This window comes from Delphinapterus leucas, chromosome 4 (genome assembly GCF_059928025.1).
Source record: "Delphinapterus leucas isolate spDelLeu-1000000601 "Yukka" chromosome 4, BTC_Dleu_Yukka2, whole genome shotgun sequence".
In the NCBI taxonomy this organism is placed as follows: Eukaryota; Metazoa; Chordata; class Mammalia; order Artiodactyla; family Monodontidae; genus Delphinapterus; species Delphinapterus leucas.
Genome location: NC_143132.1, coordinates 364,788 through 383,474, shown reverse-complemented (window position 1 = coordinate 383,474; position 18,687 = coordinate 364,788). Strand labels below are relative to the sequence as shown.

Sequence of the window (18,687 nt, the reverse complement as noted above, 5' to 3'; positions counted from 1 at the left end):
GTTTCCGTATGATTTTTGAGATACGCTAAGTGTTTACATAAGTGGCATCTCACAGTATTTGTTTTCTTGTGTTTGACTTATGTCACTCAGCATAATGTAATGTCATCAAGGTTCATCTATGTCATAGCAGGTATCAGAATTTCCTTCCTTTTTAAGGCTGAATAATATTCCATTGTATGTATACACCACAGTATGCTTATCCATTCATCTGTCGATGGACACTTGGTTTGCTTCCACTTTTTTTTTTAATAAATAAACAAATTTATTTATTTATTTTTTCAGCTGCGTTGGGTCTTCGTTGCTGCATGCAGGCTTTCTCTAGTTGCAGCGAGCGGGGGCTACTCGTCATTGCGGTGTGCGGGCTTCTCATTGCGGTGGTTTCTCTTGTTGCAGAGCACGGGCTCTAGGGCGCGTGGGCTTCAGTAGTTGTCGCATGCGGTCTCAGGAGTTGTGACTCATGGGCTTAGTTGCTCCGCAGCATGTGGGATCTTCCCAGAACAGGGCTTGAACCTGTGCCCGCTGAATTGGCAGGCGGATTCTTAACCAGTGCGCCACCAGGGAAGTCCTGCTTCCACGTTTTAACTGTTGTGAATAGTGCTGTTATGAACACGGATGTGCAAATACCTCTTTGGGACCCTGCTTTCAGTTCTTCTAGGTATATACCCAGAACTAGAGTGGCTGGATCATATGGTAATTCTACTTCTCATTTTTTGAGGAACTGCTGTAGTGTTTTCCACAGTGGCTGTACCTGTTTACATTCCCATCAAAAGTGTACAAGAGTTCCAAGTTCTCCACATCCTCACCAATATTTGTTACTTTCTGGTTTGTTTTTTTTTGATAGTAGTCATCCTAATGGGTGTGAGGTGTATCTAATTGTAGTTTTGATTTGCATTTCTCAAATGACTAGTGATAGTGGATATCTTTTCAAGTATATGTTCTTTGGAGAGATGTCTGTTCAAGTCCTTTGGCAAATTTTGAATCAGGTTGTATGTTTTTTTGACTGAGTTTTACAAGTTCTTTATATATTTCTGGGTATATTAATCCCTTATTAGGTGTATGATTGGCAAATATTTTTTCCCATTTTGTGGGTTGCATTTTTACTCTGTGGATAGTGTCTTTTTTTTTGGCTGTGTTGGGTCTCTGTTGATGGGCGTGGGTCTTCTCTAGTTGCGGCGAGTGGGGGCTATGCTTCGTTGTGGTGCGCGGGCTTCTCACTGCGGTGGATTCTCTTGTTGTGGAGCACGGGCTCTAGGTACACGGGCTTCAGTAGTTGTAGCATGTGGGCTCAGTAGTTGTGGCTCACGGGCTCTAGAGCAGAGGCTCAGTAGTTGTGGTGCATGGGCTTAGTTGCTCCGTGGCATGTGGGATCTTCCCGGACCAGGGCTTGAACCCGTGTCCCCTGCATTGGCACGCGGATTCTCAACCGCTGCGCCACCAGGAAAGCCCCTCTTCTCTTGTGTTTAATTGATTTTTTAAAATGGTGAAATGTTTAAATTCCTTTCTCACTTCTCTTTGTGTATATTCTTTTGCTATTTTCACATTTAGCATCCTAACATAAAGCACTCTGACTTGAATTTATACCAGCTTAAGTTTAATAACACATAAAACTGTTCCTTTGTAGCTCCATCCCCACTCCTTTTGGTTTTTGATGTAACAAAAAGCCATCTTTAGACTTATGTGCCTTTAAACATAAACTAATAATTCCTTTAAATGCATTAATCTTTTAAATTATGTAGAAAACAACACTTGGAGTTAGAAACTAAAGTTACAGTAATACTTTTAGACCAATAACTTAGGAATATGTATATTAGTTTTTTAGTTCATGATGAAAACAAAAAGCGCAGTTATAAACCATTGTTACAATAGCATTAGCTTTTATAACTGCCCATGTATTTACCTTTATTAAGGTCTTTATTTCTACATACAGCTTCGAGTTACTGTCTAGGGTTCTTTCATTTCCCCTGCCGGACTCTCTTGAACGTTTTTTACAGGGCAGGTTTTAGTGCTAACAAGATCCCTCAACTTCTGTTTATCTAGGAATGTCTTAATTTCTAACCTACTGTTGATGGAGCTTTGCTGTATTTAGGATTCTTAGTTGACAGTTCTTTTTCTTTTAGCACTTTGACTGTATTGACCTACTGTCCTCTGGCCTCCAAAGTTTCTGGTGGAGATATCTGTTGATCAGCTTATCGAGGATCCTTTGTATGTGACAAGTCACTTCTCTCTTGCTGTTTTCAAGATTTTCTCATTGTCTTTGGCTTTGTGTAAGTTTGATTATTATGTGTCTTTGGTGCGGGTCTATTTGAGTTCATCTTACTTGGAGTTTGTCGAGTTTCCTGGGTATTTATGTTCATATCTTTCATCAAGTTTGGAAAGTTTTCATTCATTATGTCCTCATATATTCTCTTTGCTTCCTTCTCTCTCTCTTCTTTTGGGACTCCCATTATGTGTATGTTGGTTTGTTCAGTGGTGTCCCACAGTTACCTGAGGCTCCACTTACTTTTCTCAATCTTTTTTTTCTTTTCCCCAGACTTGATAATCTCCATTGTTCTGTCTTCGCATCCACTGAATCTTTCTTCTGCCTTCTCATATCTACCTTTGAATCCCTTTAGTGAGTTTTTAATTTCAGTTATACTTTTTAACTGCAGAATTTCATTTCTTTTTCTTTATTGATATTTCTATTTTGTTCATGCTTTTTTTTTTTTTTTTTTACTTCACATTTTCCTTAGTTCTGTGAGCATCTTTAAGAAGGCTGTGTTAAAGTCTTTGTCTAGTAGATCCATCATCAGGTCTTTTTCAGGGATGGTTTCTGTTGACTCACTTATTTCCTATGCCTAGGCCATACTTCCTTGTTCGTGATTTTTGTTGTTGTTGTCGAACACTGAATATTTTTAATCTATTAATGTGGTAAATCTAGAAATCAGACTCTCCCTCTTTCTCAGTATTTACTTTTTTGTTGTTGTTACTGTGTTTTGTTTTTTTTTTTTTTGGTTGATGTTTTTGTGCTAAGGATCAGCTTGAGATGTAAACTTAAGTTCTCAGATCCTTTCTGAGCCTGTGCCTTTACCCAGGCACACCCATTCACTTTAGAATTTCCTCTGTATATGCAGTTGATTTTGAATGTCCTAGTTTTAAATTTTTCCCCAAAGGGAAAAAGAGAAAAATGCAGTGGTGGGGAAAAAGGGGCACCAGTCCTTTCAATCCCCTGGAAGTCACTTCAGCCAGAAGGGCAGGGGCTGGAACAGTTGGGGGCAGGTGCAACAGCCGTGGCCTCCTGCCTCTCTGCCTGCTCCTCTGTGATCAGAAGCATCATTCAGAGCCGATTCCCAGTTTTTGGAGGGCAGGGTCCTTTTTGCCCACCCTAGGTCCTGCAAGATGCTCCAGGGACACATGCACAGCTGCCTCCTGGGTCCTGGGGTGGGGAATGGGTAGCTGTTCCTGTGCTAAGAGCTGAGAGCAGTTTAACCCTCCAAACCTTCCCCTGGAAGTTGCAAGCCTTCAGCAGACTGCAGACTTCCAGAATAGTTACATCAGGTACATTCTGCCAGTGCAGTAGTTGCCCAGGCAGGAGAGGGGTTCCCGGTGCTGCCGGCTCTCCCATCCTTCCAGGAGCCTCTCCAACAGTTGCCTTTTAGGCAATGAGCTTTAAGCCTTGAGTCTGTCTTTCATAGGATTTTAAAAAACTTGAAATCTTAAGAGTCTAGAGGGACAAAGGGCTCATCATGGAATCTTATCCTTAATTGTTCAGTCTCTGAAATTGGCTCATAAATAACAAACGCGACAACATGTAATTCACTTATTTTACTGTATGCATGTTCTTTTTTACCTGTAGGGTAAGGAACAACTACTGGAAGATTGTCAGCTGCGGAAAGTTGATCTCATAGATCAGGTGAAACAACTTCAAGAAAAACTGAACCATCTGGTACATTGCATGAGCTTCCAAAACGTCAGGACAGAGGACTTTAAGTTTCAACAGGCAGTGGAATCTCCACATGTTTTAGGAAATAATGCGAGTGATAGTTCCAGTAACAGTGAAGAAACTGACAGATCATCTCCTGTTGATGCATTTAATGTCACATGGGATCTAGTTGACATCATTGGAAATCAAGATTCGTTGATACGAAACGAGGTGCCAGATACTTCCACAGGAGAGCAGGTTGCTTTGCAAGACAGGTCACTCTGCTCACAGGGGAGCTTGTACGGGTGTTCCCGTGACCTCTCCCACACCCAGGGGACCAAGCCCTTGAAGAAAGTGCTCAGGACGATGGACCTGTCCTCCTGGAGCTCCCCTGAGGTCGTCAGGAAGGACTCAATCTCTGAGCGCCCCCCTAGCCTGCCCCTCACACCCTGCTTGGATGCCCTGAGCCAGTGCAGTCTGGACACCTCCCTGTGGGACAGGACGAGCACCCAGCTGCTCCAGGCTGACCAGTTGGGGCTGCTTTGTTACCCGGGCGAGTCAGCGGCAGGAACGGCCCCTAAGTGGGCGGGGTCTCCGTTAGCTGCAGACGGGGCCCCCTTCACCGACGACCATGCTCAGCGGGTGCCTGTGGTAAGTGGTCTCCCTGGGTGCTGTCCTGGTTTGGGTCCATGGGATGCCCAAGGCCCCAGTGTGTTCCCACTGGGTTGTGTCTACGTGGACGGCTGGGTCACAGCTGCAGTCGTTGTTGGCTCACCTCCTGTTGTGGCCTGTTGGCCAGGCCTGCGTGAGCAGTCCCCTGGTCAGCAAGTGTAGGGACAGTCAGCGTTCTGCAGGATGGACCCAAGTCTACTGTCATAGGAACATTCACAGCACTTTGGTTGTTTTTAAAAATACATGAAATGCATTACTCTTACTCAGAAATTCACCACAGGCCTAACTTTGCTAACTCACACTGGCTTTGGGGAGTATAATCATAAACCTATCTTCATGTGTGGTCCGCATATGGGTTCTTTGTCTGGAAGATGTTTTTTAGTTTTATTTTCAGTTCTATATCATGTTTAGCAGGTTCTACATATAATGTTATTAATTTCAAGAACACTTCAATATATCATTTTTGGGTTAGATTATATTTTATCTAACATAACTTTGAGGTTTTGTGTATCTTAGATTAGATAAAATGAAAAATAAATTACGGGACATGTGTAATTTAAGGTATCCATATATGACCACTTCATATCCATATGCTTCCATTTCATATCCATATGCTACTACATCATGCAGAATTTTGAAAATCTGAAATATTTGCCAGGGACTTTGTAAACTATTCCTAGAGAACTGTGGGTGAACTTGATTAAATTATTATGAGCGTATGGCCTCGTGTCCACAAGCTGTGAACACTTTGAGTTCTGTGTGGGAAGATGATAAATTCAGGACTTAGCAAGTTTTCCATCTGGCAAGTTCAGTTCCATGATATAACACGTTATCATTTTATGACCATTTAAACATCTACCTATTTGAACAGGAGAAAGATGTTGAAGATTTTATCATAACGTCTCTTGATTCTCAAGAAAAGTCAAGATCACCTCCTCTTGGGTTAGAAGGAAAAAGCGATGGAAAAAGTGAGTCAGTCACAAACTTTATTTTTACAGCTTCAGAGTATAGAATGGTGCAGAGTCCCTGTGCCCCCCTCGCACGTCCCGTGTTAACTTGCCATGTTGCGTGTGCACACTCTCTCTCTCTCTCTCTCTCTCTCTCTGTGTCTCTGTCTCCCTCTGGGTTTGTGCTCTGTTACTTGAGGACCTGATGTCGTTTGACTCCTGAGAAGGTCCCTGTGTATTTCATGGCGTCCAGTCCACGCCAGGACATCCGCCCTGACCCAGGGCAGCATCGCGTCCGCATACTTCACTGAGATTTTGTCCCGTTAGTGCTCTCTACAGAAACAAGCAGTGGCTGCCACCATGCATCCAGATGTCCTTTGCGGGCTGGAGACTGCTGAGAGCAGGCCAGGTGCCTGGCGCAGTGCTCGGGCCTGGACCCCATGAGGGCTGGCTCTTTATGTTCACGGCAGGTTCGTCGGCATGTGTGCATCTCGTGGGACTCCGTGAGCGCCCTGGCGGTGCCGTGCTCTTCATGTGGGTCAGTTTAGACTCTGCAGTTGTGTTGCCAGGTTTCATCCTGTTCCTTCTGAATGGCCGATGTCCTGGGTAGGTTTTCGAGACCCTGGGACGTTCTGTCCTCAAGCTCGGACCCACTTGACCTCCATTGATGGTTCTTGGTGGTCTTGCCTGGATCCTTCTCACTGTGATGGCTGCCACACCGTGACTTTCTAACCCTATACTTTCTTTTATAATTGTTAGATTTTTACAAGTCAGTCACCTCAAGGTGTTTTGACTTTTGACAAAAGTCACCATTGGCTCATTGGGTGCTTTTGAGGACAAGGCAGCAGTGAAGTCCAGTTCACTGGCCATGTTGGCATTTGCGGAATGGGGCCAGCAGCTTTTCAGCTGGTGCTCTCACTTCTTCCCAGCAGTAGCCGCGTGATGTAACAATTTGAGCAGTTCTGTGAGGTGTGTCCCAGGAGCAGCCTCTCGTCCAGTTTCCCTGCCTGGAGTCGCCGTTTCCTGAGGATATCATGTTCAACTTTCAGAAATTTGCTCCAGTATTTATTTATGCAGCACACCCCACACACTTCCCTTCCCGTCTCCCTAAAATGGCCCCACCTGCACTTTCTGCCCCATCACTGCCGAGTGTCTGCACTTCGAGGATGCGTGTTTGAGTGCAGGTATGCGCTGCCCATGACGGCCTTCCCTGCGTCTTGGACGTGGTCCTTGCTTTCCGGGTTGGACCCCCTACAAGTTTCTGGAGGCAAAGCGTGTGCCGGGCACTTTGTGTTTGAACGTTCACATCTTCCTGATGTCGGCATCTTGGACTTGGGCTTGACCCTGGGTGGGGAGTTGGGTTCCTTCAGAGCGTGGAGCCCACCGTCCTGGACCCGGGTGTCATGAGAGCAGCGCATGGTCCCCTGGAGCACGTCCTCCCACCCGAGAACTCTGCTTCGTCCTTTGGTCATTTCCCCCACGGTTTTGTCTCGTCTGTCTTGTTAATTCTTATTGATCACATATTGGACCTCTTGTACTAATTTTCTCATTTTCCATGTTTGTATTCTTGTTCTCATTTCTAAGGGATTTTTCAGAGCTTTACTTCTTAAGCTTTGTATTGACTCTTTTTATTTTTGCTGTTTTAGTTTCTGACTAGTCCTCTTTCCTAACCCTAACCCTTGTTTCCCGAAAGATACTCCCCTTCTTATTTCTCTGGGGATGCTCTAATTTTTCTGATGTTTTCTTCTGTTTGCTGCCTTACTCTGTTTCTTCCACACTTTCTCTGAGTCTCTGTTTCTCTCTGTCTTTTGTGTTTGAATGTTCCCTGGCACGTTTGAGAAGGTAGACTTCTGAGAGGGCAGTCGTGAACGGCTCACTGGATGGCAGCTCTGTGCTCAGAGGGGCCTTGCCAGTGGCTCCACGAGATCCACCTGCCCTCCCCGAGCTGTGTGCTGGTGGGGATGGTGGGCTCTGCTTTCCCACCGTGTGCCTCCTTCCGTTTTCCAGAGTGTGTGCTTCCAAGCCTTCCTGGACTGGCCACAGTTCAAGGCTCAGGAACAGCTCAGGGAGCTGCATGCTTCTGAGAGGTTAGGAGCTCTATTTTGAGGCCCCTCCCATCAGACAGAGGCTCCTGGAGTCTCGAATTTGAGACTCTGTTGAGGGCTCCGCAGCCAGGCTGCCCGGTCCGGGCTTTTCTGCACCCACCCCCAGATCAGGCGCCCCCGCCCCACGGCCAGGTGCTTTGGGCCTGTCCTCCCACTCAGCCCCCTCCTCGTGTCCCGCTGCCCCTCTCGTCCGTCCTCCGAGGCGCTCGGCACAGTTGCTGATTTGCCCGTCTGTGGGGGGTGAGGAAACACATATCGCATCTGTGAAAATGAGCTGAGCTGCCAGGAGGGTTTATGTTCAAATCACGGACATTAACATGCTAAACGTGCAAAATGTACGTTTTCTTACTTAACGTGTGTAGCTCTCATCTTACGTTTTTATGAAACATTTTTACTGTCTGGGGGTGTCCATCGATGTTTCCTTTGGTGAGAGGGCCTGGCCGTGGCTCTCCCGGTGCTTCGGGGCCGTCCCCGAGGATCGCCACCAGAGTCGCGGGTCTAGGCCCTGACTCTGCGGTGTGTTTCTAGGTGATGGCGCAGGGTTTGGAAAGACACTAAGCCAAGGCTCGGGAAGACCGGGAGCACCCACTGCTGGTCCCGCAGCGCCTCTCACCCCCCGGAGGTTCCGACGGCCGCTGGGCGCCAGGAAGGAGAAGGAAGTCCATCCGAAGCAAGTGAAGGTACTAGCTGGTGGGGAGCAGGGGAGGGGGCTCGAGGGGCCTCCCCTCTGGCCCGTCAGCAGCTGCGCTGGCCTCAGCCCTGCTACGACTTTGTGCCTTGTGTAGCGGCTCAAAGGGGGGAGATGCGCCGCTGTGGCAGGACCGCAGGGACAGTGTCCCAGGTGGGGCCTGGCCACGCTTGGGGGCCACGGGCGCTGTGGCCGGGGGCAGCTCCTCCCGCAGCGCCTGCCACAGCACAGCGCCCAGAGGGCCTGCACGCGTGGCGCTGTCCCGAGTCGCAAGGCGAAACTGGATTGGTCTTCCTGAGTGTCGTTCAGGTGCCAGACCTCGTGACCCTGTTTTGGGAAGCAGTTGTGGTTTTTGCTTGTTTGGCTTTGGAAGCTTTCCCAGGACGCTTTGAGGGTTCTCTAATTCAGATAGTAAGTGTTCCCAAAGGAAACAATTTTGATGTTAAGTAAAATCTTCTCTGAAATTGTATTTGAAATGAAACTGGTTTTATTCCTTTAAGAATTGAAATTGGAGCCGTGTCTTCTAGCTGTTTTTTCTTTTTGTGCATTCCTCAATTTTTTATATGACATAAATACTAGAATTCCTAATTTTTAAGGAAAAAGTTTGGTTGTTAATGACAATGTTTCATGCTTAGGCTTTGAGGTTTAATACTTGATCCTTAGTTATTAAAAAAGAAAAGAAAGAAAGAGACTTAGCAGAGGCCCTGGAGCCTTTTCCGGAAGTGCTGAGGTGGCAGGAGAGAAAGTCAGGAGCGGCCACCCCGCAGCAGCCTGTTGGGTCAGTCAGACGGCTTGTGTGTCCCTGCCGGCCCCTCTGCTGCACCATCCTCAGTGGGGCGCGGGGGCCACTCGCCGCGGGGCCGAGTCTCAGGAGCCTCGTGCGGTCGCGGCTCTGGCCGCCCTGAGGCCGGCGACGCTGGTGAAGGTCCGTCACGCCGGGAAGCGCGTGTCAGCTGGGCAGACGGGCCCCACGGGGCAGCTGGTTCACGTGCGGCTGTGAGACTGCAGGCCGAGGCCCCCTGTGACTCCGCGGTCCTCAGGGCAGGAGGCTCCGGGATCTCACGGCCTGACTGTGCCCGTGGCCCGGGGGCCGCTCCACGTCCGTCCTCCTGGCTGCCGTGCGCCCGGTTGGCGAGGGCGGAGGACCTCGCTCGTCACAGCTGTTCTTTTCCAGAGGTGTTTTTCAGAACACCTTTTATTGTCCTTATATGACCCAGGAGAAGGTGTTTACGGCCTGCGGCCCGGTCCACTATACAGCCTCCCCGCCTCCCCACCCCTCCTTCCCCAGGGCTGTGATTTGTGTCCGTTCTGTATCACATACATTGTTTTTAAAGTGAAATTGTTGTAGAGTGTTAAAGATGGCCGCTTGTAAAGTAAACACAGTACACAGTTTGGTGTCTAGCGCTTTTATGTTACTGTTTCACGTTTTTGGTCACGTCATTAGTGTTAGAGGAAGACCTGTTTCTAGTTCAGTAACTAGTCATTCTTTGTCATAGGCCTCTTCGTTGCTATTTTTCTGTTTCCCTAACGTGCCCCTTGCGGGAACCTGTGTTGACACGCAGTGTGAGGACGGTCACAGTCACTTGTGCTCTGCATTGGCCGTAGCACCAGCCATCCAGAAGGGTGGCCCTGGGTGGGGTGCACCTTCCTCTTTCAGCCTCCATGGGCAGCACAGAAGGCTGGCGTGCACGTCCCAGGTCCCATGTCCCATCACTCTAACTACCACTCCAAATCCTGGTGGGGTGGAAGACCCCTTCCTGTGTTCACATATTCTGGGCGCCCCGGGGGGCGTGAGAGGGCTGCAGTGGCCAGTAGCTGGCCTGGTACCATCCGCAGGTGCCTTTCCCCTGAGGTGTCCCTGTGCAGTTCTCGGGTCTCCCTCCTGGTGGGGCGCTGTGGTCCCGGGAGGGCCGGGGAGGTGCCTGGCATCTTGCTGACTTGGCTGTAGATTTCCCTGAGCTGAGCATCTTCTGTGAGGGTGCAGGCGGGATGGCTGGATTGTGGGGCCTTTGCTGGAGCAGCTCACACAGAAGTTCACTCGTTCAAAGCTGGTTTACTTGTCTGTGACAGCTACGGGGAGGAAGGTTTGAGAACCTCACGGTCAGAGCAGCAACTCTAGTCTCTGGTGCAAAGGCCGTGGGGGCGGACTGGTGAGCCTTGGCGGGTGACAGCGGGGCAGTGACGGTGAGAGGTTTCAAGCTGCTTCTCCTCCTCTCTGAAATGTTTGTCCATTTCAGGCTTTGCTGCAGATGGTGTGTGACGAGAGCCACCACATCCTGGCCCTGTCCGAATACCGTGGACCCCCGAGCATCCTGAGCAGGGGCGAGCCCAGCGCCCCCCTCGGGTGCCTCACGATGGGGGGCCAGGGCCTGCTGGAGGCAGCACCAGCTCCCAGGGAGCATCCCACCCCAGGACCCCCAAAGGGGGAGAAGGTACAGGCCTTCTAGGTACAGAAGAGAAGCAGTGGGCATGGACCTGGTTGAGGGCTTTTCTTGGCCCCAGAAGTGGGAGTAGAGGAGCAAGAGGCGGGTCAGCGGCAGGCAGGGAGGCCATGCCTGGTCAGCCACCCTCCCACTCACGTTCCCTGGGCTCCAGTCTCCAGGAGGGGCTGTGGGGAAGGGGTCGGCTGGAGCCCTGCAGGGAGACTCTGGATGGAGACATGGGTATGGGGGCCGGGCCGAGGGGCAACCTGGAGGTGAGGGCCCGATGCTGAACCGTGTGCAAGGAAGCCAGCCGGCCATGGAGTGTGGACGGAGCAGTGGGCAGACCCCCAACTTTAAGGGAAGGGGGCAGGTGGGCCCAAGCAGGTGGCCAGGAGGCAGTCAGCCCATGTGTGGCCCATATAGACACTGCCCCCTGCGTGGACACTAACCCTAACCCGTATAGACACCGCCCCCCCGCGTGGACACTAACCGTAACCCGTATAGACACCCCCGTCCCCGCGTGGACACTAACCCTAACCCGTAAAGACACGCCCCCCCGCGTGGACACTAACCCTAACCCTAACCCGTATAGACACCGCCCCCTGCGTGGACACTAACCCTAACCTGGCACACACACATGCACACGCACCCCGCCCCTGCACACACACGCACACACCCCACCCATGCACACGCACACACCCCTCACACGCACACAAACATGCACACACCCCACCCCTGCATACACACACGTGCAAACCCTACCCCCCACACGCACAGGCACCCACCCCTGCACACACACACCCCGCCCTTGCACACACGCGCAAACCCCCACCCCTGCACACACGCACACGCCCCCACCCTTGCACACGCACGTGCGTACACACGCCCCCTGTCCCTCACACACGCACACAACCCGCCCCTGCACACACGCACACGCACCCCGCCCTTGCACACACATGCACACACCCCCGCCCCTGCATACACACATGTACGCACACACACGCCCCCCTCCCCCCACGCACATGCACACCCGCACACACACCCGCCCCTGCACACACACACACGCCCCCCGCCCGTCACACACACACGCCCTGCCCATGCACACACACACATCCCCACCCCTGCACACACATGCACACGCCCCCCGCCCCTCACACACATACGCCCATGCACACACACACATGCACACACACACATGCCCCCCACCCCTGCACACACACGCACACGCCCCCCACCCCTACACACATGCACGCACATGCCCCACACATGCACACGTGCAGGCACACGCACACACACTGTCTCTGCCACTCAGGGCCTGGCCTCCCCTGGACCCAGGGCTCATGTGCAGCGGCCGGAAGAGAGGTTTGCTTGCTGACATTCACTCTGTCTTACCTCCCCGTCGTGTTGGGGGGGGTTCTCTGCCCAGAGCTGGCTCCTCGTGCCCCTAGGCGGTCATGGGCGTCTGTGTGTCCCCATAAGTCGGGGTGGGTTCTGTTTGAACCTGCAGGATGTTTATAGGGACACGGGCTCTTTGTTTCGATATTTTAGGAACCTTCCAATGTGGGCCTCGACTGGAGAGGGGAATTTCTGCAGATCGTGCAAGAGGCCTTTGAAAAGGAGCGGGAGATACTGAGAGTCGAGCTGTGGCCCCGGCCCTGTGGCTCAGGCCCTGGGGGCTGCGGCTCCCTGTTGGAGAGGCTGGAGAAGATGGTCCAGGAGCAGGTGAGCTCATGCCTTGGCTTCCCCCCGGAGCCCACCCTGACACAGAGGGTGACGGAACGTGTTTCGCCCCACCTTAGAGCAAGGCAGTGACTGAGCAGCAAATCCTGCTGCAGTCCACAGATAACACTGTGTTTTTATGCGTGAATTCCGTGAAGTGGAAAACTCTGTGCACTTATCTTCCTTCAGGATCTCACTCTGTTCTGGAAGTAACTGGCCTTTCCTTGAAAGCAAAAGAGCCTTTCTAGGCGGCCCAGCTCCAGGCTGTGAGCGCTGAGCCCAGGCTTGGAGGGTCGACACCACGAGGGCTGTGGGAGCCTGCTTCCCGCCAGTTCCCTCGTAAGAGAGGGCAGGGTGCACGGCGAGCGTCCACTGGGCCCAGCAAGCGAGACCAAGGTGCTGGGGGCAGAGCTGCGTGCAATCTGAGGGTTCCAGGGCCACTGTGCCCGCGTTCATGCCGCACGGTTGTCCCCTGCGTCCTCCTGTGGCAGCGACACTGGGAGCTGCTCTTGCCTGGCACACCAGCCCTCAGGACCCCCTTCTTCTGACGTGTCTTATGTCCCCCTGCCCTGATCCCCTGCCACCCCATCTGCAGGGGGACCTGCAGGAGAGGTCCTTGGAGCACCTTCGCCTGTCGGACAGGAGCAGCCTGATGTCCGAGATCCAGGCTTTGCGCGCCCAGCTGCGGATGACGCACCTGCAGAACCAGGAGAAGCTGCAGCAGCTGTGCGTGGCATTGACCAGTGCGGAGGCCCGCGGGAACCACCAGGAGCACCAGCTGCGGAGGCAGGGTGGGTGTGGTCTCTCGGCTGCGTCCCCGAAACGTTGATCCTGACACTCACCTGTCAGGAGGTGGCAGGCAGGCCAGTGAGCCCCTCGCTAACTCCCCAGGCCATCGAGTGCAGAACGTGTGCCAGTCAGGGTGGAGGCCTTGCCTAGCATCCCGGTGAGCAGCTGGTGGGGGCCGCGTTGGCGCCAGCGTGCTGGGCGCCGCAGGCCCACGTCCGTGAGGGTTACTGGGGCTCGCAAGAGGCTGAAGCGGCCTGTGGCAGGTTTCTGAGTTTGATTTAAACTCCGGGATTTTTACACAGACACTCATGTCACCTGCAGGGAGAGAACACTTTATCTTATCTTTTCTTCCCCATCTCCTCTCCTCCTGTTCTTGCCACTTGCCCTGGGGATGCTCTGAGTGCTGAGTGAGGCCTGGGCTCCGTCCCGTGGGGCAGCCTGCCTTCGAGCCCCAGCCTCAGCATGCTGCCTCACGCTGGGCACTTCCGGGCCGGACTCGCTCGCATTTTGCATCTGTGTTCACGAGGGTCCTGGTCCGCGGTTTTCTTTCTTCTGGTTTCGGTTCCTGGAGGAGTGGGTGTGTGTGCTTCTAGTTCTGGGCGGGTTCTCTGCGAAGCTGCCTGGGCTGGGTGGGCTCCATGGAGGTCTGTCTTGGCCCAGCTCCAGCCTTGCCCTTGGGAGACTCCGGGCCTGAACATTGCAGGGGTCGAGAGGGCGTGTGCCCCCCCAACCCCCGAACCCCGTTGCATCGCATGACCTGCACGGCTGGGTGGTCCCGCCCGCTCTCTGCCCGTGTGTCTCCCTCTGGATGCTCACTGGCCACGAGGGCGAAGCTGGCAGGGTGTGAGCAGAAGGCATGTGTCCCGAGTATCTGGGTTCCATCAGAAACAGTGGCTTCTGGGTCATAGAAGCTTCCTGTCCCCCCAGGGTGAACACATTCCCTTCCTTTGCTAGTTTGTTACTGATTTGTTAAAATCATATGTGCGGCTCACTTTGGACTCATGAATAATGCTATTTTAATTCATTTAATCTTTTTCTTAGTTGAGTTGTTGGCGTATAAGGTTGAGCAGGAAAAATGTATAGTAAGCGACCTGCAGAAAACCCTGAACGAAGAGCAAGAGAAAGCAAATAACGTCCGGAAGCTGCTGGTGGTGGAACAGAACACAGTCAGAGATCTGAAATCTGAGCTCTGCGAGTGTAGACAGGACAAGGAGCGGCTGCTGAAGTCCCTCGACGAGGTGCAGAAGGAGGTCCTTCAGCTGAGGTGCGGCCCCACTGGCAAGGCTCCACCTTCTAGCCCCGTCCTGCCCTCAGGCTTCTGGCCGAACAATGCTGGAAGTCACGTGGCCCCTGCCACGTTCTTGGCCGTGAAGTGAAAGATGCCGTCTGAAGCCGCGGTTTGCCAGGCTGTCGTGATGGGTGTTGGGGAGGAGCCTCTGCTCCTGCAGGCTCGTGGGGGGCCACGCACACTGCAGGGCCCGCCCTCCCTGCCCTGGGAGCCCTGGGAGCCTGGGTGCTGGCCGGCGTCCCCTTGAGAGCCTGTGGCCCACACAGGTCAGCGCTGGACAGTAAGGAGGATGACCTGCAGGCCGCGCTGCAGCAGCTGGAGGCCGAGCGCACCAAGGAGCGGGCCCTGCAGAGCCGGCTGGAGGAGGAGCGGCTGCAGTGCCTGCAGAAGGAGGGCCAGAGCGCCAGGACCCTGGAGGTGACGTGCGCGGCCGCGACTGTGCCCAGGGGCCAGGGCTACACCTTCAGGGCTCAGAGGGTCCCTGCACGTGCGGCCCCCGCCTCCGGGCATTCGCTTCCGTGAGGGCAGTGCAGCCTCAGAGCTGCGTGGGGGCCCCGCCTGTGCATAGGGGAGGCCTCGGGCCGGTGCCCGGTGCGGCAGCCGTGTGGCCATGCTGAGGCCACCCGTAGGCCTGGCTGAGCCGAGCACCGTGAGGGGGTCGAGGGCCCGCCCTTCAGCAGCACCGGAGCCCCTGATTCAGGGAGGGAGGTGAACCTGGGACGTTGCACTGTGCTCAGAGCAGCGCCTCATCCCCGAGGAAGGTCGGCGGAGCCACGAGAAGAGGGGTTATTTCTCGCCCTCCTTCTACCCAGAGTATAACATCAGAAGCTCTAGCTGCAGGAGCTGTTTAGATGCTCTTGCCTCGTCTCACTTTTCCCCGATGCAGGAGTTAAGGGCGTCTTTGGAGAAGCAGTGCGCTCAGAGTAACCAGCTGTGCGTGGTGCTAAAACACGAGCAGACGGCCAAGGACAACCTCCGGAAGGAGCTGCAGATCGAGGCCTCGCGCTGCGAGGCGCTGCTGGCGCAGGAGCGTGGCCGCCTCTCGGAGCTGCAGCGGAGCCTGGAGGCCGAGCAGGGCCGCTCCCGCGAGCTGTCCGAGGCCCTGCAGCACGAGCGCCTGCTCACGGAGCGGCTGAGCCGGCGGCCGCAGGACAAGCAGGCGCAGCCGGCTCTGCTGCAGAAGCTCAGGGGCTGCGAGGCCCGCGTGCTGGAGCTGGAGGTGGCGCTGGAGGCCGCGCGGCAGCGAGCCCTGGAGGCTGAGGCCCACATGCACCGCCAGGACGTGGAGAGGGAGCAGGAGGTGAGTGCGGCGCCGAGGCCTCCCGTGGAGACTCTGCCGAGAGCGTGGGGGAGTTTAGAGCAGCCGGGACGCCAGGACGGCAGTGCAGCCGAGGCCGAGCCGAGCGGACACGGAGAAGTGGAGCAGGTGGCAGACAGACAGGGAGACGCTGGTGAGCCTGCCACGGCCGGAGGGCCTGTCCTGGCTCCGGGCTGCCCCTTGGTTTGGTCAGCGCGGCGGCTGGAAGTCGGGAAGTGCGCGTCCTCCGACCTTGTTCTTTCCCAAGGTGGTTTTGGATCCTCGGGGCCCCTTGCGGTTCCGTGTGCGTCTGAGGATCGGCTTTTCCGCTTCTGCGTGAAGGCCCTTGGGATCTTGGTAGGAATCACACTGAGTCTGTAGATCGCTTTGGGGCGTGTTGTCTCCTTAACAATGCTAGGTCTTCCCATCCATGAAATCGGAAGGGCTCTCTGTCTGTTTAGCTCCTTAGTTTCTTTCAATAATGTTTTGTCACTTTCAGGTGATAAGCTTTGCGTTTCTTTTGTTAAATTTATTCCTAAATATTATTTTTTTGATGCTGTCGTAAATGGGATTATTTTTTACTTCTGTTTTCAGGTTGTTGCGAATGTGTAGCAATGTGGGTGATTTTCACACATTGATCTTAATTCCTGTAACCTTGCTGAACTGATTTATTATTGGTTCCAATATTTTTAATGGATTCTTTGGGATTTTCCATATAGAAGATCATGTTTTCTGCAAACAGACATAGTTTTACTTGTTCCTGTCCAACCTGGACGCCTTTGTCTCTTCTCCTTGCCTGACTGCCCTGGCCAGAACCACAGCGTGTGGGGCAGGCGCCCAGCCTGGTTCTTGATCTTGGGGAGCAGTCAGTCTTCTACTGCTGAGTGTGTTGGCAGTCGTGCCATTTCTGTAGGTGGCCCTAACCGGAGGAAATTCCCTTCTATTTTTAGTTTATTCGATCTTTTTCATTTTTAATCATGAGAGAGTATTGGATTTTCTTTTTCTGTGTCTTTTCAGATTTATGGGTTTTGTCCGTCTCTTGATATGATATAGGACATTGATTTTCATATATTCAGTCATCCTAGCACTCTTGGGATGCATCCCACTTGAATTTGGTGTATAATTCTTTTTTAAATAGTGTTGGATTCAGTTTGCTAGTATTTTGTTAAGGATTTTGCATTTATATTTACGAGAGATATGTTCTGTAGTTTTCTTTTCTTGTGGTGCTTTTGTTTTTGATATCAGGAAGATCTTGGCCTTGCAGGATGGGCTGGGAAGTGTTCCCTCCTTTATTTTTTGGATGGGTCTTAATTTTAGATACATTATACATTGACCAAAAGCATTTGTTTCTGAGGAAATTATATCCTGTGTTTTCTCATGGATTGACCTTTATTTTGCTCTCTTTAAAAATATTTTTTAGAACTTCAAAAATATTACCTTTATTATTTCTTTTTGGGGGTTTTGGGAAATTATAAAAAGCTCTTAAAATGCACAAGGAAAACCAATGGCCTGGTCTTTTTAATGGTTAGGCTGCCATGAAATCGTCAAGAAATAAATATTAGTGAGATATCATTCACATGCTACTGAGTTCACAACTTTCAGTTGCACAATTCAGCGGTTTTCAGTATATTCAAGAGTTGTGCAGCCTGATATCACTGCAATCAATTTTAGAACGTGTTCATCACCCACAAGGGACCCCTGGGCCTGTTAGTTGGGGACCCAGCCCCTGGCACCCACTGGTCTACTTTCCATCTCTGGATTTGCCTCTTCTGGTCGTTTTGTGTCAGTGGAATCACACGGTATGTGGCCTTCTTCTGTGTCTGGTTCCTGCCATGGGGTTTTCAAGGCTCACGCGTGTTGTGTGTGTAACGATTCGTGGTTTTGGTGGGGTTAAACAGCCTGGAATGCAGTCGTGTTTCATCACTAGAGATCGTGGAAGTGGAGGAATCGTTTGGGGCTGTGGCAGAGGCCGGGGGTTTCCTGACGGAGGCGGCTAGAGTCACGGCCCTGGGTGGGCCTTGGTCACTCGGGACCCCCAGAGCGTGTTCTAGGTTTTTTGTGCGTGTGAGGGGAGAGAGGTTTGTTGTCTTCGTGTGCTTCTCAAGGGGCTTCCCAAACCTTATCCAGAGTCTTCTGCCAAACCTTTTTATTTAATTTTGGGGTTCTTTTCTTTTGTTTTTCTTTCTTTTGTTTTTTTTTTTTTTTTTGGTTTGTTTTTGGTTTGTAAAAATGTAATTGCTTAAAAAAAAATACAAACACAGTGTTTTCCAAGTCAAATTGGTAACTGTCCCTCATGATGCACCTTGATATGTATTTTTCTTTCCTAAGTATGTTGCCCTTTTGGTGTCACTTCACTTGATCTGGGTTATGGGGTCTTTTTCTGGCCGTAGTGGCCCAGGCCTCTGATAGTTATTTCAGGGCCAATTTCATCTTTTTTAAACAAAATAAACCAGTGGGTCTCTTGGTTTTGTTACTTTCCTCATCTGGAAAATAGATCAAAAAGGATCACAGTTTCCTGAGGAGGCTCGAGCACTGAATGGGGGTGATGCTGGGAAAGGGCGGGAGACGCTGGGTGGGAAGCAGGCCTGGTCTGTGTGCCGGCCTGAGGAGTGGCTGGGCTGGGCCTGTGCCCTCTCTGCCCTGTCTGGTTCCGCCCTGCCCGGCCTGGCCGTCTTTGTTTCCCTGGATCCCCCCTCCCCAGGCATCATCCCCTGGGGTCAGCCCCCATGCTCTCCGAGCCCCTGTCGCTCCCTGAACTTCTTAGCACGTGGAGATAAATATTATTTACAGTTTCTGTCGGTGGTCTGCTGTCTCCCTGTGGAGACTCGGGTCCTGGGTGTGGGGCAGGGAGTGGCCTGGCC

General features: G+C 52.2%; 1 protein-coding gene across 9 annotated transcripts in view; it reads left to right on the top strand.

Moving 5' to 3' along the window:
* The window catches only part of PCNT (pericentrin), a 96,797-nt gene that overhangs the window by 66,503 nt on the left and 11,607 nt on the right, over positions 1-18,687 (top strand). For all 9 annotated transcript variants that reach the window (XM_089910081.1, XM_089910082.1, XM_089910084.1 and 6 more), the window contains 9 exons: positions 3,833-4,549; positions 5,442-5,538; positions 8,151-8,302; positions 10,548-10,742; positions 12,282-12,455; positions 13,048-13,243; positions 14,283-14,505; positions 14,796-14,946; positions 15,416-15,829. In XM_089910081.1, coding sequence (XP_089766207.1) covers positions 3,833-4,549; positions 5,442-5,538; positions 8,151-8,302; positions 10,548-10,742; positions 12,282-12,455; positions 13,048-13,243; positions 14,283-14,505; positions 14,796-14,946; positions 15,416-15,829 — 2,319 coding nt within the window. The remainder of the gene's footprint in view (positions 1-3,832; positions 4,550-5,441; positions 5,539-8,150; positions 8,303-10,547; positions 10,743-12,281; positions 12,456-13,047; positions 13,244-14,282; positions 14,506-14,795; positions 14,947-15,415; positions 15,830-18,687) is intronic.